At 38.7% G+C, this 22770-nt stretch overlaps 1 protein-coding gene and 2 long non-coding RNA genes across 7 annotated transcripts in view; 1 reads left to right on the plus strand and 2 right to left on the minus strand.

The window, feature by feature from the left end:
* Positions 1-17291, plus strand: part of alpha-Man-IIb (alpha-Mannosidase class II b) — a 154525-nt gene extending 137234 nt beyond the window's left edge. For all 4 annotated transcript variants that reach the window (XM_033329341.2, XM_033329344.2, XM_033329340.2 and 1 more), the window contains 2 exons: positions 11775-12243; positions 12406-17291. In XM_033329341.2, the coding sequence (XP_033185232.1) occupies positions 11775-12243; positions 12406-14548 (2612 nt within the window). In that variant the 3' untranslated portion in view covers positions 14549-17291. The remainder of the gene's footprint in view (positions 1-11774; positions 12244-12405) is intronic.
* On the minus strand, positions 799-22297 carry LOC143303784 (uncharacterized). The gene is made up of 6 exons (XR_013060426.1): positions 22213-22297; positions 9881-10160; positions 9410-9799; positions 6019-9333; positions 5287-5702; positions 799-5191 (listed from the first exon to the last, which is right to left on the minus strand). It is a non-coding gene; the product is annotated as an uncharacterized LOC143303784 (long non-coding RNA).
* Positions 16970-20202, minus strand: LOC117154394 (uncharacterized). 2 transcript variants are annotated; one of them, XR_013060425.1, is made up of 4 exons: positions 20072-20202; positions 18490-18632; positions 18232-18308; positions 16970-18153 (listed from the first exon to the last, which is right to left on the minus strand). It is a non-coding gene; the product is annotated as an uncharacterized LOC117154394 (long non-coding RNA). The 2 variants fall into 2 exon arrangements; XR_004463765.2 differs by having other exon boundaries at positions 16970-18308.
* Positions 22298-22770: the final 473 nt, after the last annotated feature.

Below are 22770 nucleotides of genomic sequence, written 5' to 3' on the forward strand. Positions count from 1 at the left end.
CTTCAAGGACCAATAAATTGTATACGAAATCTTCCTGTCAGAATTGGATTTATATTGTTATGGGCGACAAGTGGCGAAGGAGTTTGATGAATTATTAAATTCGTCTCAAAATTTCCATTATGATAATAGCCATTTCCATTATGATAAAAGGTCTATGTAAGGAATCTTCGTTCTTCGCATCCTTCTTTATTTTGAGATTAAAATAAAATTACGATATAAACTAGTTTCGAAGTATCCAGACAAAAATGGCCAAGTTGGTGATGAAAAAAGTTCGAACTTTTTGGTCAGAATCGAATGGACCAAATTTGTCGGGATATTTAAACCGCAATTTCTGTTCTCTACAGCAAGGGATTCTCTGCGCTTGATCGATTTGGGTCGGTTTGGAAATCCTTCGGGTCTGTTCCGACTGATAGCAATATAGGAGGATTTGTTGGTAACGTGTTGCGTTTTCGACGTTGCATATTCACATACAGAATATTTGCCGATATATCGGCGTGTAATGCCCGCGAGCACGCATATTGACCGCGGCTGGCCTGGATATTTAACGTTCTAAGCGCGAACCGACCGCATACATATTCAGAAGCCTAATAATTGGAAGTTAATATAGCCTGCTCGGTATTATTTCAATGGAACGTGTGGACCGGCTACACAAGTTGCCGTGTAAATTGCAAATCTGAATGCAAACCAGTATGTCCTTGAATGAAGGAAATCATGTGGCTTCGTTGTCAATCTATAATAAGAGAATCACGAAAAATAATATTCTGGAAAAAAAGGGAAAGTAAAGAAGGACTTTCGAGATAAGTTTATAGATCTTATCGTTTATATATTCACATACTTTTCTTTTACATTCATTTATTGGATATTTATTTATTTTATTCAATTTATTTTTCATCATTTTATATTACCATATTTCCTGTTAACGAGAGTTCCTCTCATTTCTTTTGCAAGTAGGGAACGAGGATGACAGAAAAAATCGTGTTTGTAGAGGAAGAAATTACTCGTTCCCCTGAGGTAGTCAGACAACCTGATACCAACGCTACATATTTCACTTTGTTTCCTTCTGTATCTCCGAATTAGCTTCACAGACATTACAGCGTCGGATCTCAAATTGACTTCATCTCGCAGCCAACGTCGAAGTTACCAACAGAAAACGTCCTCGAACCATTTGTTCGCGGGATGAGCCGTCGAGAACCGGCAGAATCGGCCAGGCGATAAAGGATCGAGAGATCTTTGGAAACCTCGGTATCTCTCGGTGGATCCAGTGTAAATATCGCGGGAGAAAAGCGTTCATGGCCGCGTGCTATCGCGCAGCATGGAATTTCTGCTCTTCTCTGACTGCTAGAGAACACAGGAATCCACAGTTGGAAATACAGGGAAGCGCAATCGAAGGGAAGTCCTAGCGGCGATATTACGTGGCTGAGATCCACCCACTTCGGGCTTGTCGGGTGAATATCCTCGACGAAAGCTTCTCCCTTGTATAAAGGATGTAATTTAAGTCCACCAGAATACGCGGAGCATCTCTCTGCGATCCTCTTTCCTTTGGATTCTCTTCACCGTTGATCTTTTTTTCTTTTATTTTTTATGATTCCAACGATAACTCGCTTCTGAGATCCTTTTTGTGCCGATTTCGTTGAAAATCGAAGTTTGAAGAGGTTACGTGCGGTTTGATAAGCAAAGAATTCGTCCAGTGTAGCTGAGTAATTTTTTTATGGTGTAGAGCCTCTGATTCCTTCATTTTCATTGCTGTTCTATGCGATAAGATCTTCTTCTTAATTGATTTTATGTGGAATCGAAGTTTGGAGAGGTTGGATTTGGTTTGAATGAATAATGGGGGGTTCGTGAGATCGATTAGACTAAGTTTTTAAAGGTTCTGATGGATGTTCTTCTTCCTGATCTTCTTTTATTGGTTCTTTTGATGGTCCACGTGATGGATCATAGTTGGGATCCTTTTTCGAATTCATATTGAGTTATATTCAGGTTGAATTAGGTTTGAACATGAATTAGGAAGCTTGTAGACCCATCAGTGATAACTTTTCGAGGACTTTCAATATCGATCCTTCCTTTTAAACTGGTTCCGCATTTTTTTAATGAAACTACTGTTATTACTTGCAACTGTGTGATTTAGCATTTTGTGATTGCTGGTTTTTACAAACTCATGCGCGCGTCTAAATTATTTCTCCATCCAAATATACACTCTCAGCTTCTAAAGCATGCCTTTTGCAAACGGATCCCGTGGTCCCCTTTTAATCAGATTACTTGTGTCGTCCTAACCATCCACCAAGGAGAACGGCTTATTACAATCGCTTCGAAACCTCCCCAAGCGTTTCGTAATTAGCTTTCCCTTCTTTCCCTCTAAGTATCGTCTCAGAAACAGGCGACTAGCCCTCTTTGAACATCTCGAATCGCGACTTTTGAACGTAAATGGCACCAGGTAGAGGCGGAATTACATTTGAAAAAAAAAACAAGGACGCCACTTAATTGCGTTTCGCGGGAGTAATCGTCGAGCTTTTCTTCCGGGAGAAGTAAAGTGTCGCGTGGATTCCTTTGTGCCACGCCAGGCGAAATGCGCCCGTTCCTTTGTCTCCTGTTTCTGCTCGAAAAACAACCTGACGTTTGTCGTGGTCGCTTTGAAACTTGACGGATCGGCAGAAATAAATAACTAATGCTTTATTTTAGTCCTTTTTGCAGCTTGAAGAATGTTTCTCATTTGTGAGTCAATCCCCAATATTTTTAAGCTGACCGAGAAAATGTTTTCGACGCTGCAGTGTCCTTTGGATCCGTAGAAAAGTCGTTAAATGATAGATTTTTAGGTTATTTCATGTACCAGTCTTTAAACGTTTATTGTGGTCGTCTTAAATGAAGGTAAAAGGAGGTTAGGTGGTGAATCAGGTTGGTTCGTAGGTTAGGTGTATTTGAATTGTCATTTCAGGACTACGAAATTGTTGGAAATGAGGATCGAGATAGGAACGATCGGTTTGAGGTTAGGTTTTCACGGTAGGTGGCGCACATAGGCAAAATTATGCATCTCGCAACGACAAATCCAAGCGTCACGGATCGTAAACGGATAAGCGTAATTTACGATCACGAACGCGTCTAATTCCGATCGCACCTGTTCGATCAATAGAACGATTGATTTATCGAAGCCCACGTAAGGGGACAATAGCGACGGCCAACGATAATAAACCACCCCATTGTTTAGCAGAGGAAATCGCGAGCTATAGCCGTCGTTGAGCGGCAAATTAATTATCCGTTTCAGATAACCAATTCCCTGACGGCAGTTTATCCCAATCAGGTCGAAGCTTTTACTTTGAAAAATAGATTTAAACAGTTTAATGTTTCGAAACTTTTAGGTTCGTCTCAGCTATAATTTATTACTTTCAGATTCAGGCATAGGATTAGGTTATTAAATATTAGTAATAATTAAAATATTATAAGAAGCTCGATATACTTTTGAGGTTAGAAAACATATTTTGCCAGTAGGAGGTGTTAGTGTTAGATTGGTTCGAAGAAACAATCTGCCGTGATAGAACGGAATAAAAGTAAAAGGATTTCATAGAATTATTCGAACAGGAACCGAAGCGTACTAAGATAGATGTTAACGGCTGAGATTAAAGCGACATGGAAGAGCTGAGTTGGTGGATTAAGCGAGCACTAAAATCCAGAATCCTCTAAAGTAATGGAAGATAAGGGATGGAGAAGAGGTATCGACAATTGCAGAAATCGAGATAACCGCGATCCTGGCGTCGAACACGCAGGAAGCCCGATAATAACCGGAAGTGCACCGGGACGAGTCCATTACCGGTCTGTCCCGAAACGCCGAGCTCGTTTCGGTCGGTCCCTGAGAATTAGCAACAGCTAACGAGCCCCGTTATCTACGTAATCGATTCCATCGCAGAAGATTCGCATCTCGCGCCAGCTAATTTCCTCCTCATGACCGAGATTATCCAAAAAGTTTCAAATTTTCAGAAATAATTTTGCAAATTTAGATTAAACAGAAATACGTTACTAGACTAGCTGTATTCAACCGCTAAGTATAAACCAGGTATTATTTATAGGTTAGGTTTGGGACAAGGTTTTAGCCATGACCAGGCAAAACTAGGTTAAGTTAGATTCGACTCAGATAGATCATAGGCATGATACCATGTCCAGGTTAAGTTTGCCTTAGATTGGATTTGGATTTGAGTTTGGATTATGATCTTAGACATACCAGGATACCGTATATATCTAGGTTAAGTTTGAACTATGCTTAGGTTAGATTTGGGTTCGAATCTGATTTGGTTAAGATCGTGAACGAAATCAAGATGTTTGTTCTAGCTTAAGTTCGATCTGAATTAAATGTTAAACCTGAGTCAATTGTTAATTAAATCTAATCTGAAATCGTTTTTACATTTCATAACTTTGATCGTGAAATATGATCGAAATATTATTTTTAGGTTATGTTATGAATCTAATATACAATGATAGATTTGATTTAACATGTCTAAAATGGTACTATGTTTGATATAAAAATCGTCATCGTTGATCTCTATAAATAAATTCTTCGGCAAAGCTGCCTATAAACGGGAGAGTACTTTATTTCTCTTCTATGGCTACGTATACCTTCCTATAGCATTTCCTAGAGTCTGAAGAAGCTGGTGGTATCTTTGATTCTGCTGAAATAAGAGCAACAAGTGGCGCGCGGTATTTATTATCCTTCCGTTTGCTCGCAGCTCTTCTGGCTGACTAATGCGACGCCTCGCTACTAGACGAGTCTGTCAGTGATAGAGGTCGACGTTCTATCGAACGGTACAAGTAGTCGCGGAACGTGTCGCGTCAGACGGCTGCCAGTAACGTTGGACGTTTTAAGGTCAGCCAACCTAGGAGGTGAAGGCTGAATTATTAAAACAGCAATGGGTGATTCTCCATCGTGCAAAATATATTCAAATTGAAAAGAACATTAATCTTACGAATTGTACTCGGCTGAAAGGTTCACTGAAAAATGAAATATACCTAGATGGCCTGTCAGTAATATCGAATATACCATCTATAGATTTACCTCTGACTCATTTTGCTTGAAATGACATTTACTACTATTTCATTGCCCTTTCTATATCATAATATGTGTTTTATCACTTTTACGTATTTCGTTGGTTAAAAACATTGTTCGAACAATTTTTAATGCGTTACTTATGCTTAAATTACAGCACAGATACTGCAAAGAAAAAAACGAGGAAATTCACAAATTTCAAACCAAAAGATATTGATATTGCTATACAACGATAACTAAATTTTATATATTATTTATACCTTTTTCATCAATTCTTTTCTTATTGGAAATCTTCTCATCTTGAAATTTTTTGAAGAGAAATTTAATTCGATTGCAAAGTTTTTTATGGTAATTTCTTTCGTACGTGCGGATCGTTTCGGAGGAAATCAAGGCGTCGATTGGAAACCTAGAAGCAGCTTCGACGAGGAGCCTGCCCTTTAGCGATACTTGGCCTGGATGAACTTGGCAATTCCCTGGAATTAAAGCCGAAGCGTGCTCCAGAAACGTTCGAACGACGATTCGTTATCCCCGAAAGCGCACTCGGTTCATTCCCCTAACTTTTTCCAACTCGTTCGTCGGTCACTCGCCCTCCTCCTGTCCTTACAGAACTTCCGTGACGCTGAAACTTTTTTCCTCGTATCATTCTCCCCTTCTAATCAAGCAGGCTAACCTAAAACTTGATTTAACAATTTTTTAATCCTCATTTATTTTGACCAACCCATTATTTATATATGAAAATTAGTACATAAAAGTAATCAATTTTATTAAGGACAAAATATGAAATTATACCAACGAATATTAAATTTTACCAAAACTTGGCAAAAAAGGGAAAATTGTCAAAAGATGTTACCAAAATTAATGCAAACATTGATGATTAGGATTGAACATTTGATCATTTGATCCTAAAGAATTGGCAAATTATAAATTTGAATATTCTGAAAAATATTTTCTGTAAACTTCTCTGTAAATTTATTTTTGACAATGATTCATACCTTAGAAACCAGAGGAATTAAGAGCTTTTCAGAGATCATTGCTCGTTGCTATTTAAAAATCAATTTTGCAGCATCACAACGTTCTGCTATGGCTGTAACAGTTTACCTATGACATAGCTGTAACAATCGTAGAAAATAAAAACTTATCGTAGATCCATTGATGATCGAATTACGTGCTCAAACATGCTCAAACATCCTCAAACATCCTCAAACATCGTGAAAAAAGAGCAGAGATTTATTATTCCATGATAGTATAGTCTGTCCCGATTTAAATCACTGAATAGAACGTCTCTCCCATTGGAATTGTTAGGTTCATCCACGTCAGCCAACAGGATGGTTCCGATCGTGTAGCAGGGAACAGTCTACGCGCGCGATAACTCGTTTAATGCACACATGTCATGTCTAATGGGTTATAATCAGTGGAGTACCGGCTGAGTGTAGTTTAATGGTTTGTTCGCTCGCATTAGGCCATGGCACACCCTTTCATCCGAGTTCCCCTGCTCTTCAAACCTCCTTGTACACACTTTCCCTTCCAATGGCTCCTCAGCAAGTCTGCCAGGGTCTCAGTTTTTGCCTCGCTTCCTTCATACTTATTGTACTAAATAGCTTCGCTTCCGCATATGAAATTTCATTTAAGATGATTTAACATGAATATAAATTTATATTAGTCTACATAAGTATTAGATTACGATTGAATTACTACACCTAACTATGAAGTTAAGTAAGTGGTCGTAGCGGGACAGTTTGTAAAATTGCAGTTCCTATAATAGGAGCTCATCAATTTTCTTCGCTATCTAATAATAATATTTTCACATAATAGAAGCTCACGTTCATTGAATTCTACGGAGATATGTATATGTTTATGTGTTAGACTAGGTCAGATGCGTAGTAGTAATACTTGTATGTAAATATCAGTGTACGCAAGTATGTGTGTACGCAAGTATGTGTGTGCGCGGCGTCTCGAAGAGACAAACGAAGGTAAACTGTTCAGTCGGTTAACAGCCGGATATAGAAGAAAGTGCTGAGACGCGTGCAAATGTGTATCGATGAATATCTCTGAAATCGCTTATCCAATAAATATAGAATTATTGTAATATAAATTCTAAGTGTAGATTTAGTGTTCCTATACCATTATTTCGGCTATTAAGATCCAAAATTCTCAAGAAATTCAATCGGCAGGGGCTCGGTTAATCAAGCGTGAACTAAATTTTCGTTCCAATAAACGCGGTTGAGATAGACGCAGCTCTACCACAGTGGTCTGGATATTACATTTGGTTTGAAATATCACGTGCAATCGCCAAGTTAAACGTAAGCAAATTAACATATAAGAAATTGCAACGAGATACATGCCATCCACAGGTAAAACGAATTTCTCGAAGAAACGCATTAATTAATTTCATCAATCTTCTGACTCCTCTTATTTGCATGCTTTAATGGCTGAATGGGAAACTCGTCGTTCTTCGAATCCTGTTACGATCTCCGTGGATTTGTGGTCGGGGACGTTCCTTCGAAACGTCTGCAATAAACTGAAAACTCTGTGGAAGCAGCGAGGAACGCGCAATTTGCGGGCCAAGCCGGCTTCCTCGAATAATTGACGCAATTTCGACGCTACGACCGGCGGCCACCGATGACTCTGTGAATGCGGATCGTACGGACTAACGGACCGGTAACAATCCGCCAGTGGACGTTAATGTTTAAGCACGCTCGAACGATTTCGAGTAGCGCGCGTCTGAATCGAAAATACCGGCCCTAGCCCCAGGAATTGCTGGCGTCCTCGCGACATCGGGCATTAGGAAACTCGAATTAGTTTCGAGCCAGGAACGCTTAACCACTGCCACGATTATTCATTTAGCTCGTCTGCCCACCCCCTACGAAACCGGCTACGACTCCGTCGAATTTATTTGCCTTTCTCGTTTTATTTTATTTCACTTATTTAATTGAGAAATCGTTAGAATGCTTGCAACGACCAATTGGTAATTTCTCATTGAAATTTTAATACATTCACAACGACGTATTCTCGCGTTGAATAATAAACAATCGACGACAAGAAATATAAAATAGAATACTAGACTGTCGAGTAGAGTGGAATGTAAACGAAAAGGATTGGTTATAAATCTTGTTAATTTATCGAAAATTTGACTATATTTTATGCTTCTGGTGAAAATATTTTGGTGGAAAATGGTTGAAATTCTTCTCAACGTAAATTCGTTTCTAGTGGCGTATCAAGTTCCTTCATCAAAGTAGAGAAAACCACGAGCAAGATGAAATATAAACACTAACTGCTTCTCTTCGCAGTATTAATGTTTATGAAAGCTGTTGGAATGTCGTTCGTTCATAAAATATAATACACAGTGCTAGAATTGCGACCTGTGTTTTTTATCATTTTTTTTTTTTTTTTTTGTTTATATCTTGTTTTCAATCCATAGCTTCCAATAATTGAAACAAACAAGCTGTGTTGTCTGATGAGAGCGGGGGATTCGTTCAATCTGTTACGGTTAACGAATAACCACGAACGAAAACTTTTACTAATTGTATATAACGTTGCCCGTCTTCTGTCGCAAAATCTCGAAAATGTCGATTTCCACCGCAACGAGTATAAATGCCGTGGAATTTATCTGCACAGGTTAGCAGAACTAAATCGATGGACTAAAATATTGCGGATTCGAATAAAAAATTATGTCCAAGTGGTTAGAAACGGTTAACTGGTGTTCCCTGGTTAATAAGTTAAATTTGCCCAATTCGCATTTTCGTGGAATGTTCGCCGTTCCAACGATAAAACTGAAACGGCGAAACGGAAGGTTGCCTTCCGTGCAGATAAACGAGACAGATACCTCGAGGACGTTCGGAGGAGAAACTGGGTCAATCCGGATGGAACATTTGGGTCAGCCAGTCGGAAGTCCCTAAGGGGTACACGATAAGGCATGCCTCAACGAATTTATGTGCCGTAAATCGAACGCGTAAGATCACTCGAGGAATCGTAGCTCTTCGTTCATTGGTAGCCTGGTAGATGCTATTGGTTATTAATAAAATTAAATCTGATCCGGTCGGCGGTCGTTTTCATTAGCGGTCTTCCAATTGTTCCACGCCCAACGAAATGCACTTGGATTTGCACACGTGACGCTCGTGGGTTGCCTATTGTTTCCGGGGGAATAGCGCAGAGCGAGCCCCGCGGCCACCATTTTCGATTACCATTTCTCTCTATTCCTGTTAATCCGGTGTTTCAATCTTTTTCTTTGCTAAAACACCAGGAAGTATTGTTACCACGTTTTTATGAGAAATCCAAGTTACGCGGTCGTCGTATGGTTGGTGAAATTCCTGCAATGTATTTCTCTTATTAGAAAATTAGTACGCGTGCGTGTAACGATGCTAATTTTGTTTATGATCTTTCTACCTTTGTACAAATTAATGGCCAGGCATATCATCTTTCCACGTGGCTATTAAAAAGAAGCTTTCCAACAGCCATTGTAACGTTAAAGAATCAGAATTGACACTTGCCACAAAATTGTTTCAGCATTTTGTCATGCGGGTCTACGTGGCTATTATCATCTTAGTGGCTGATCTTTGAAACATTTAAAAAATTACTCCACGATGTTGCCATTTCCATGTCTGATATTTCTATCTCCTCGTAAGATCCGTGTAACCTCTTTGAGTTACGTACAATTGGTAGAATCGGCGTGGGAAAAATATTGAGCGAACGGTTGGAGAATTTCAACTCAACGAGCCCCTTCGTTTTCCAATCCATTGTCAAGTCGTTTCGCAATCGCGGTGTCAAAAAGCAGAACTGGAAAATGTAAATTGACTGAAAAGGAAGATCGCAGATGAGATATTGCTGGAGCGCAATGTTGGTCGTTAATGAGCTAACCTAAATCCGCAAGAGCGTTGTACGTAGGCCAGGAAGAGCCCATAGAGAACAGGCTGCATCCACACGACAGCGTGCGTTAACACGCACGCTTAGCTGCACATCGTTGCATGCACAGCAAGTGCATCTGTTGGTTGTTGTTGTTGTTGCTGGGCTGTTCTGATGCTCGTCCATGCGCATAGCAGAATCCTGAATACGAATTCGGTTTCGCAGGAATTTCGGGGACGCTTCAGACGATTGCATTAGCCTGATAATTGGACCTGTCTCCGTTTGCCTCTTTCTCCTAAAACCGTATTAACTCAATTACGTACTGTTCTTGGAACGGTATTTCGAATTTAATTGATTAAACTTCGCATTTCTGGTTTCTTTTTATGTGAAACGAATTCTCTAATTTTCATGCATAAACTTGAAAAAAATCAAAGAATCGTTTCATGATAAAAAAAGAAAAAGAAAAGAACAGTTTATCGGGACAGTCCAAAAGCTCGGCTCTGCCCAGTAGTTCATTTTCCACGTCAGAAGTCGCGCAGATCGCAGAGAATTCTATTCCATTGTACGCGAGCATTTCATTGGATTCGATCAACGATCGTTTATCGAGGGAAACTAGGAGCCCGTGTGAATTCGTTTTCCCTTCGAAAATACAAAGACCAAAGGAATAAAATAAAGAAATACCTTGCTACGATTGCACATCGAATACTGTACCGTGTTCCTTCTCTCCACCTTCAATGTACACATTTTTCTAAATCGTCTCTTCCCTCGATCGACTCGCGTTTCTCCATGAAATATAATACAATTTCTGGCCTATAAAATTAATCGCGAAACTTTACTCCGTTCATAAAACAATTTCTAATTAATTTTTATCAGGCGATCAGCGAGAATGAGGCTCGGCCATAAACGCAGTTTATGGAGTTAATAAACGTAGATAAGCAGTCGTAGACCTAAGGATAGTTACTGTAATCGACGCTAGAGGCGCTGCGAACCATATGACACCATAAATTGTCGATCGAGAAACCGAAACGCAGTCTCTATCCTGTGGCAACGGATGTGGATTAACTCCCCCCTGTTGCACAGGGTCAAAAGGGGTTGTTTGGCCAGCGAGGAATGTTAGGAGGGTGAGAACTGATAAATAGGCTGCGATTACACCGTCCACTACGACCACGTATCGAAACGGGTCTCCGCCGTGAGAAATCGGGTCTAAATTATTGAATACCTCTGGTACAATGGCCAACCAAACCTGTTACCATCTTTTCCTATTTCGTTCTTCTTTTTTCCAAATAGTCACACTGCTTCCTAAATCGACCATCCTTCTGATGGATGATTTATTTGATCGACTGGGAAATCCTGAAAATGCGTTAGTGGATAGGATACAGATTAATTTCTGGACCCAACCGTTTCGAAAATAATCGATAAACATAAACACACACAGATATATCTTAGATTTCCACTTTTATAAGGAACTTGCATCGAATCACACCGCGCGGATTCTACTTGTTTCGCCTGAAAGCGCTCAAGAAGAAGCTCCTGTTCTCCCGTGGAGCATGAGCTTTTAAACGAGCCCCGGAGATATTTACACGGCGATAAGTGTCTCGTGATCGGCGGTACGAACGAACGGCACTCAAAAGACGTTCTTCGAATTTAACGACGCTGTTCGCATCGATCCTTTTGATTTGTACAAGACCTGTGTCTGTCTTAATGAGACCTGCAGAAGCCTCAAAAGATTCACCTAACCGTTCCCAGGACATTAAACGGCCGGATGGCTTGCCAGTACTCGGCATACCAGAAAAGCCGATTATTCCGCGGCGTTGCTAACTATTGTGCAAACTGAAGCTCTTCATTCCCTATTCACAGCCTGCGGACTGGTGTTTTTTAATTGACCCGATTCTTGTCTTTTTTATTCCAGGTCACCAGTGGCTGAAGACGAACCTGGACGTGATTCCAGAGTCTGGTTGGTCCGTGGACCCTTTTGGTCATGGTGGTACTATACCATACTTCCTGAAAGCCTCTGGAGCTTCTGGTACAGTCATCCAGAGAATACACTATGCGTGGAAGCAGTGGTTCGCCAAGGAACAGTACGGTGACTTCGTCTGGATACAGCCCTGGGATCAAACCGGCAAGGCTGATATGTTGACTCATAATCAACCGTTCGATATCTACAACATCAAGCATTCCTGTGGTCCACATCCTCATGTGTGTCTGAACTTCGACTTTAGGAAAATTCGTGGAGAGTATACCGAGTATTCGGTCAGGGCGGTGGAGATTACGCCCAACAATGTGAAACAGATGGCTGAGCTACTTCTGGAACAGTATTCTAGGACCGGCTCACTGTTTACGCATAACGTGGTGTTGATGCCGCTTGGGGATGATTTTAGGTGAGGGTTAATTCGAATTTTGTGATAGAAATAATTAGAGAATTAAATAGATAATTATCACTTTTGAAGCTGTTTACTCGTATTGCAATCCGATTTTCTTGAAAATGTGAAACACTATACTGCATAAAGTATTTACTAGCTCCATATTCTACTCTATTTCAGATACGACCATGCTATCGAGTGGGACCAACAGTACACCAACTATAAAATCCTAATGGACTACATTAACAGTAGAAAAGAAGAGTACAATGCAGAAATAGTGTTCGGTACACCCAAAGACTACTTCCGTGAAATCAGAAAACGAATCGAGGAGTTTCCAACATTGAAGGGCGACTTCTTCGTGTACTCCGACATCTTCAGCGAGGGCAGACCAGCTTATTGGAGCGGCTACTTCACTACGAGGCCGTATATGAAAATTTTGGACCGTGAGTTGGAAGCTAATCTCCGATCAGCTGAGATCCTCTACACCATAGCTCTAAACGTGGCCAAACAATCTGGCAAAGACTTCATGTTGTATGAGACTTACTTCGAGAAACTGGTGAAGGCCAGGAGAAATTTAGGTCTCTTCCAACATCACGATGCCATCACTGGCACCTCCAAGTCTTTCGTCATGAAGGACTATGCTCTGAAACTGTTCGAATCTATTTCAGACACGACCAGTCTCCAGAGTTTCGCCATTCAATCCCTGGCTGGAAGCGCCAGCAAGCCTAATTCTGTGTATGTTCTGGCTGAGTCGGATAGAGACAGCTACGAAAAGCTACCAAAAAAGATACCCATTGGTATCAATGGTCAGGAAACTAAGAAGATAGTTCTATTCAACCCTCTGGCTCAGCCCAGGCAGGAGGTGATCAGTCTCAAAGTCACTTCCTACAAAATTAGAGTTCTGGATACACAGAAGAACCCTATTCCGTATCAGATAGCTCCTGTGATGAACGCCACGAGCATTACTCACGATGTTTATGTTTTGTTATTTGTGGTTGAACTGAAACCTTTGTCCATAGCCACGTATCATCTTCAGCAAGTTGATAAGGTGCCCATGGAGGCTATTTCCACGGTGTATTGCAGCAGATGTGGCAAAGACAACGTATTTCCTATCAAACCCATGCAAGTAGGCGACGTTCAGTTGGAAAACCAAAGGATGAAACTGCTGTTCGATGGTCAGACCGGGTTCCTGAAGAGGGTGACCAAAAAGGCGACTGGTAAGATCATGCAATGCGCCATTCAGTTCGCTGCCTATCCGTCTGCACAGTTCCACAGTGGGGCCTATTTGTTCATGCCTGATCCTAATCTTCGAGACATCGATAAGGACGTTCTTGAAGCGTACACCCCTCATCAAAAGATCTACATCGTTAGTGGAAGCCTGAGTTCGAGACTGACAGTCGAGTATGGAAAGTTGTTGAGCCACCACGTGGCCATTTATCACAGAGACGACGGACTGGGCGAGGCTATCTATCTGAGAAATATTGTGGACTTCGAAACTCCGCCAAAGAATCGTGAAACAGAAATGTTCATGCGTCTACAAACTGATATCCTGAATGGTGACCCTCCAGAGTTTTATACAGACCTAAACGGTCACCAGATGATCAAAAGGACGAAGATAGAGAGAATTGGCATCGAAGGTAACTACTTTCCCATCACCACTATGGCCTACATAGAAGATACCAATCACAGACTTACTCTATTGGTGAATCACTGCCAAGGAGCAGCCAGTTATCAGCCAGGCTGGCTAGAAGTGATGTTAGACAGGAGAACGCTATACGATGACTCCAGAGGAATGGGTGAAGGTCTTCTGGACAATCGTAGAACTGTCATCAAGCACTGGCTACTGCTAGAAGACATCACCGGGGAAAAGGACAAGTACTCCAAGCCTTCCCTCTTTGCCAATCATCTAAGCAATGCTCTCAACTATCCTGTAAACATTTTCGTAGTAGATGGTACAGAAGGTGACATAGCAATGGCACCAGAGGTTAGGCTACTAAGTCAAAGTTTCCCCTGTGATTTGCATCTGTTAAATTTGAGGACCAATCACGATCAAAAGCTGCCACACTTCCCTGTGAATAGTGCCCTGATGGTGCTCCATAGACAAGGTTACAGTTGCTCTGTGGGAGTGGACGTGGCCATGAAACACTGTCCACTGACTGAGAAAATTGGTCAAGGGACCTCGTTCTTCAAACTAGCGAATCTTAATGTAACCAAGACTTCGCTAACCGGCACCAAGACGAAGCAGAGGCTAAAGGACGGCCTCCAGGGGGTGAGCCTACAGCCCATGGAGGTGGAAACATTCAACGTAAATTTCGTCCAATGATCGTAAGCCCAGCAGAAGCGTTTGCCTGCCTTCTCAACAGGACACTGCCCTGGCAGATGCTACCTCTTCGGGTCTTCGTGCAATCCACTGGAATCAGAGAGGGAAATTGCCCTACAGATGGCGCTGGGACCGTGTTCTTCTTGCCCCATTTGTTACCTTGTATTCCATGGTCAATTCAGTGTACATACTTAGACGCCACGGTGATGTTGACTGTGTCAGCATCAGTGTACATACACACACCAGGCCATCACACTGTGCTCCATTCTCTACCTTTTAGTTGAGTTTCTAATTAGGCAGGCAGGGACAGGAAGAGAGAGTCCTCATAAGAAGAGAAATTATACATGCTCGCTGTGTCCTCTGACTTCACGTTAGATTCACAAGGTTTCCTATGCTCCTCAAATCATCTTACACGACTGTAGGAACATGTAGGAGTCAGAAATCATTTCTGAAGCCCGGTCTCCGTCGCTAAAACCATTCAAATGTTTCTACACCAGTCAATTTTTACTCCCAGATACTTTAAAGGGACTACCGGGCGAGGCCTGGCTTCAGAAGCATGCCAAAACAAACTGACGACACAATCAAACGTTCAAAGTGCATTACAGACTAGTAATCTGTACAAAGGTAGAGATTCAGCTCGCGCGAGGCGCATGGGAATAGTGTGGATTATGATGAACAGGGTGCTCCACTTAGCTTATGCGTTTGAATGACTTTATGATTGAGATTATTCTTGAGAATAGATAGTTTTTTGATGGAAATTAATCAAAAAAGATTCTTATACCTTCAATTTCTTAATTGATCAAATTTCATAATTGATTAAAAAGACCCAGATGACAAAATGGTGAATTAAAACAATTTTGTGGAAAGTGTTAATTCTGATTCTTTAACAATATAATGGTTGTTGGAAAGCTCCTTTTTAATTTTTTTAAAATATAGGAAGTAAGGAAAAGTTTACAAATAAACCAATATAAATTCTCATAAATCTTCTAAATAGTCTAAGTTCCTCTAAGAACTAGTAAGTTACTTCGCTTAGGACAATAAAGTTTGCCCCATAAAAACAGATGATTTGTAGAATACACGTCAAATGTTTTAGCTAAATGGACTCACCATGTGAAATACTATAAATAATATATTATATTGTACATATCAAAACTGGACTTAACCTTAGACCGTATATTGTGATAGCGTGAGATATATAATGTAAATGGTATACACCTATTTTCATATGCAAAACGTTAAACGATAAGACTCTCTCTTCCTTCTCCAGACAGAGTGATGAAAGAAAATGAAATCAATCGCCAGAGACCACTGGTGACTTCCAACGCTCTTCCAATTCTAGCGGGGACACGATTTAGTTGAGCCTGAAGGCTGGAAAGTACCTATTTTTTACTTTTGCTAAGCGAATCCGGCTGGAGAGACGAAAAGGTTCGATCAGGCGTCCGCTGTACGACAGACTCGTGTAAATATTAGACTAATTAGCAAGGGAGGAAGCGTCGTACGGGTTCCACGCGAATTTTTACAACCAAACCGTTCATTGAAGTACGCTTCTTGGTCAGAGAAGAGGTTAGGTTTCAATTTCTCGTGACCAGCTTATTTCAACAACTCATCGAGCCTAGAGTGGCTTATATAAACATTTGTTATACGATTGTTAAGGTGTTTTTAATTTTATCTGTTGAATATTTGTCATTTTTACAAATTTTATCAGTGACTCTTTCTTGAAATTAGGGGTATCTAAATAAAGTATAGGAAAAAATATTCAAAATAAATTTTTCTATTTATATGTATTACATTGTTTAATTAGTTATTATTTTATTCTTAAGTTTTGGGGAAGATGTATGCTAGGAGAAATTTCACTGACTATTCTGCTGCTGGAAATTTGATTCCACTACTAGTAATATTTTGCAAGGGGACTCCAACGCAGATGATGCATTTGTGTGCATCTGTAATTAAGCTCAGGTTGTTGACCTCCTAGTTTCCTAATTCAAGTACTTGGTGAATTTTATGGTATAAACAAGTAAATCGTTGGTGATGTGATTAATAGCATGTCCTGGTAATGGAGAAACTATAGGGACAGAGATGAAAAAAATACGCTCTAGTTCCTTTTAATTTTAATTCTATACGTTATTTTTATTGATTTAATTATGCTTTACACTAAGAAAACAAATTAGTGTATAATATTTTGTAACCAGAAAAATTGAAGTACAATTATTTTTAAGATTTTTGAAGTACAAGTAGTAGAAAATCCTATAATCTGAAAAGTCTCGTATGTGAAGACACTAGTATCAATCTTCGAAGAAGAAAACACTAGTTACTGGCAAAGGGACAACCTGTCTCCAAGTGGGCCAACTGAAGAAAGTAAAATATCAAGATGGTTGTTGAACACGTCACCACCAAGAGATTCGCGTTGGAACACCGGAGAATTAGATTAAAAAAAAAAAACGATCGCCGGAGATCCGTGACTGTCCTTGTAACGATATTGTAACATACTACGTGTTTGTGCTGTCTCTAGAGAAGAAAGATCTATATTAAAGATGGTATATGTATACATACGTGTACGTGTGCACACGGCATGCACGTGTGTAGTACACGTATATAGAGATATATTTGCAAATCGCTGGGACCACTCGCAAGAATAGCTACTTGCGAGCTGTCCAGCTGGATGAGGACAATTACACACCACGATATTCCTTATGTTATGATGTAATATTATATTTATTGAATAAAGATAGTAACTGACGTATTTTAATTAAGAGCGTCGAGATGGATTCTTCCTATCTTCTCCTACATCTATGTTATATTTGAAATATAATCTCTCGTCACTTCATTTTATTATATTCATTATATTACACTTTAATGACTCCTGCCAAGTTTAACGCAGACTTCAACATTCTTTCAATATCAGGATACGTAACAATAAATAAGAATCTAAATTTAACTAGACACAAAAGCAGAAGAATCTAAACGAAAGAATCATCATAGGATTATGTATCAAAGAAGTTCACGTCTAAAGATTTCATTTATGAAATACTGTGTTCAGATTTATTATACCAAGTAGTACTGATCTTTGACCATAAGCAATATTCCAAGTTGAACTAGACAAAAGGTTGAACCAAAATCGGGAGATTTTATTTACAAGATATTGCATCCCCACAAATGAAGCATAAATTTATTATAGCAAGTAGATCTGATCGTTGGTAATAAGACATTACATTTAAACTAGACAGGAGGTAGGCCCAGGAGGATCTAAGAACAATAAATCCGTACTAAGGAACCTCATATCTTAAGAGGATTTTGTTTATGAAATATTATGTGCCCAGATGAAGCACAAACTTGTTATATCAATTTAACTTCTTGAACTATCTCAGTGGCGCTCATTCCCAGCGAGAAGACAAAGATGTGCTTTGAAGTAACATCATCTGAGTGGTAAATTTGTAGACAACGCATGATAGTAAATCAATGAAGCGACGCCTCGTCGTCGAGTATCTAGGCTAAGCTTTAATCGATACGATTCCTTGACATAATTCTCATTAATGAGAGTACGAGATACCAGCTGATGCGCTGATAAACGCTACAATGCCAATTTCTTATCCGCCGTGATTCGTGAGACGCTGAGAACGCGGTTAAAGGGTCATCAGCATGAAATAGAATATTCATTTGCACTTCTCCTAAGAAGCTTAGAAGATCACCTTAATTCCAGGAACTTCAGAATGCTATTTAGAAGGCCTGAGCTTAGCCACAGGGACTCTCCGGTTTAAGATAACATCTACAAAGAAATTGGACAAAAATAATTATCTTCATATTTTATTTATACACTAGATAGGCTCACTGTTGTTATAAATTTATTGTAGATTTATCATATTGTTAAATAGATAGACTAAGTATGCTGTTAAATATAACATTTAATATAAGTCAGTTGTAACAAAATCTCAAAGAATGATACTTACCTCAATGATAACAGTGATCTAATTTTCGGGGGTTTTCTTTTTCATAATTCGAGATACCTGTCAAAAACTTCAAAATGTATTGATGTGTCCCATGTTTTGGTAACAAAGAAAGGCAACTTTGAAGTGAAGAGATTCTTGCTACACTGAAAGAGTAATAGGTTTCAGTTCCATGTTGTTTACTCAACAAGTAAGTAGTAGTAGACAGTATTCTGACTATCTAAATCTGAGTTAGATGTGATAAATGAAGAAAAAATAGATAGCAAGAAATTAGAGTGGAAGAAATTATCTTCATCTCACTCCATTCAAATTCACTAAAGAAGAAATAAATAAATAGGAAGAAATTAGAGTGGAAGAAATTATCTTCTTTCTGCTATTCTATTCAAATCCACATTTAGATGGCAGACTTGAAATGTAGAGAAGTTCACGGATATATTTAAACAGTGGCTGCAGATAGCTTAAACTTCATTTGAACGTGAGAATGGCTTGCAATGACTGAGATAAGTCTCGAAGGGAGGAGAAAACTAATACGTAAACGACAGTCGCGGAGCTCGACCACTCGAAGAACTAACAACGTATTTCCGTCATTAATTAAGAATGTCAGGGGGATATTCAGTACCGTGAAAAGGCCGCGGAGAGAAAAATAAGTGGACGTTACGAGTGTCAGCTCCACGGTTGTGTTTAACGAAGCTCCAGATGGAAACTCCAGTAAAAAGGAAATCGAACCGATTGTAATTAAAAGTTGTATAACGAGAGGGGTCGTCTCTTAGCTCTTCCCAGCCTCGAATTTTCTTCGTTGCCTGCTCAAGATGCCTCTAAAACCCTTCGATAATTATATTTTTCATGCCAAATGTACAAGAAATATTTATATGTAAAATATTTTTTAAATAATTTTGTCAGTTTAATCAACAATTGGAATTTTTAGAATTTCGTATTGTTCCTCTAATATCTTTAAATTTAGATTTTTATGATAAATGGACTCGAAAGAAAAGGACAAAATATGTTCGAAATATTTTAATTTTGTGCGTTTAACTAATTTTTGGGTATTTAGAATTTTCATATTTTCCCTTCAGTTTTGTAACATTTCCCAAATCTCAAATAAGATATGTAGAAAAATATGTTTTAAATATTCTAATCTTGTTGATTTAACGAAAATTAAACATTTGTAATAAACAACTAGTGAAATAGATGAAGTAAATGTGGTCCATGAAGTGTTGTTCTTTGAGTGATTACTGTATGGGAAAAAAACTGTCTGAATGCAGGAATGCACTTCATTTGGGCACATTTGCGTGGTTGGCCTAGTTCTCAGCTCTTTGTAGCGATATTACATTCAAGTTTCACGAGCTACACGAAAATAAGTTGTTGCCTCGGTCACAAGCAGCATTGTTAAAACCTAACCAACGATTCACTCGATGGCCTGGCCGTCATGAAATACTCCATTTTCCTTCTGTCAGTCTGGGTCAATGACGACATCGCTGAACTGTTATTTTAAGCTGTTTCAAAGTACTTGCACACTCTGTTAGAACTTCACACTTCAACATCAGTCCATCCTAATCTATTTCTCACTCGTAAACTTTATACTTACTAAATGTAGCACAATTTCGTCATTTTATTTGAGCTCTGTTTGTCATAAACACTTAAATTTGAGGAAGTCAAAGGAAACGGTTAAACATTTCATCATCTAACTATTTTCACTCATAGAAGAGTCACAAAGCGATACCACTATAATAATTATCCAGTAGCAAATAAAAATGTCCCTAGAAAATACTATAAATTGTATGGCCAGATAAAAAGTTGCGACAAAGCGTCCATCTTCTATCAAATTAAAGACACTGTGGGCTAAACTTATTTCCAGGAAGACAAGTCGTCTGAAATTCCCATTTCTGTTTTGGGGCTATCAAACTAGAGGCAAACTCCGGCACAAGCTTTTTCCCAAGCTCGACAATGGCCCAGTGAAATAAAGACACGAAGGGCTTTAATAACAGAGACCAGCCAGGGGAGGCAGACAAATAGCCGGCTTTTCCTTTGTGTCGTGAAAAAGGCGTCCAACCTCTCTCTCCCTCTCTGTTGGTCTCGAAAGATGCCAGAAATTTCGTGTCCAGGCCCAGAAGTGCGTCGTTAATTTGTATGGAAATACAAGGTGGATTATAAACCACAGGCTGGCTTTCTTAGGATATCGTCTTGGGGCAAATTATTCTGCGGAGAGCCGGTAGATTATGACGAAAATCATTTTTTAAGGGTCGCTTCAGCGATATTACCTCGCGTGAAGTACAGGGTGTTCCAGTAACCATGGTACATTTGGTAAAGCAGCGGTTCTACGTGAGAAAACAAATTTAAAATGTAAAATAATGTTTTCTCGTCCAAAGTCACGTTTTCATCTACTTGAAAACTGAACGCCCTATGAAAAACTTTTATTCTAACTTTTGGTTTATCTTAACACGTAGAACAAGCTCCTGTAAATTATTTAGCTCTCTCCAGTTCAGAATTGGCCAGATTTAAGTATATTTGACAAAGTTTCAAATTTCATTTTCTTGGAAATAGAGCGTCCCATGAAAAAGTGTTATTCTACATTTTCGACTTATTTCCGTACGTAAAATAACTTCTTGTCAATTATTTATTTCTATTCTATATTATCGACTTATTGTTTCACGCAGAATTTCCGCCTCAACGTTTGCGCCATGATTATGGAGCACCCTGTACAGGTGCACGCTGCTGGAACGTTCTTTAATGAAACGTAAAACCGAGGCTTTAAGGTAGACGTTCTTATTAGATAAGACACGATCCCTTAACCTTTAAGCGCTTAAATTTAAGGTTCTACGACGTCGGATACTGTAAAATTCGCTTTCAACTAATTGCTGACCTACGTGCTCTGGGAAAAATTATTTCACTGTTTTTATCTCGGAATGAGTTCTAAAGAGATTATAAATTTTTCTTGACCTGTTTACCAGAAGTTTGTTTCCTGTTCCTAGCCAAGGACAAGCTTGGTCAGCGAAACGAGTTCGAAGGAACAGATAAACTCTGATCGAGTTGCATTCAAGAGCTGATTCGATAATTTGGAAAGCGAGGGATACAGAAGTGCTTTGTTGGGAGTGAACTTGAAGTAGAACTCAAAATGAAATATACCTTCTATCTTTCGATTTAAAGCTAAAAAAATATATTACTTTGAGATGAAATATGGTGTAGCTTATCAAAAATGAAAGTAACTTTTATGAGCAGATATACATTTAGCAAACTGTCGGTAAGGAAAGACAGAAACTATTACCGATAATCGTCAATCGATAAAAATGCGTTAGAGATATTGGTAAAGTAGGTTACTAAATCGATCGATATATGTATCAACGGAGATCATCATAGAGAAAATTTATAAAAGGAAACATACTATCACTGCCATCTCTTCATCTTTTATGGTACTTGACCGTAGAAGAATTTAGAATACAGTAAAACTATAACTTAAATAATCTTTATGATTATTTCTATTCAGCTTTATAATAAAACGAAAAAGTAATTTAAAAGATGTTCGTTGATTTATAAAAGACAATTAATATAACATTTTATTAGAATAATAAAATTTAATTTAGATGTTGAATTAATCAATAATAAACAGTAATTGAAATGCTGTTTGATAATGATATAATTTCAAACTTTGTAAGAAAGATCAGAATTACTTAATATATTTGAAAATATAAAATTAGATACGCTCTAATTAATTACTCAACTAATACTTACCTTACGATTATGTTCTTCCAAGTCTCTTTGTAAAAGTTGCTGTATCACGTTATTAAAAATCCGAAACACATGTTATAACTTCTAATTGATTCCTGACATTTGAATGCCTAACCCTAAATGTGTTAACACCTCACTGTGTTAAGTGGCGTTCTCTACCGGTTGATATTGTAAAATAAAGCTATATCATAAACGAGGCATATAATACACTTAGCACTCAATGTATCTTTCTATCCATGTCATTTTGCGAGAGAAACGATATGCAAAAAGTGAAAGAAAAGTTATTCTATCGTGAATTGTGATGGACGTTTGAATTTTAATCTGGAAGTAATTACAAATCTTGTTAAATATATAGCTTAGTGATTAATTAATTAAGTATATAGCTTAGCCTAGTTTTGTTAAGTATATAGCTTCTCCAATTTTGACTATTTAATTTTATTCTTTTAGTTAAAAGTTTTATTAAATCACTAATATAAAAAATCGATCAGCGAAAATTAAGAATATTTTACCATTTTATTGAAAAAGGATAGAATTTTCATTTAATTTCATTTGATTCATTGA

This window comes from Bombus vancouverensis, chromosome 16 (assembly GCF_051014615.1).
Source record: "Bombus vancouverensis nearcticus chromosome 16, iyBomVanc1_principal, whole genome shotgun sequence".
NCBI classification, from domain to species: Eukaryota; Metazoa; Arthropoda; class Insecta; order Hymenoptera; family Apidae; genus Bombus; species Bombus vancouverensis.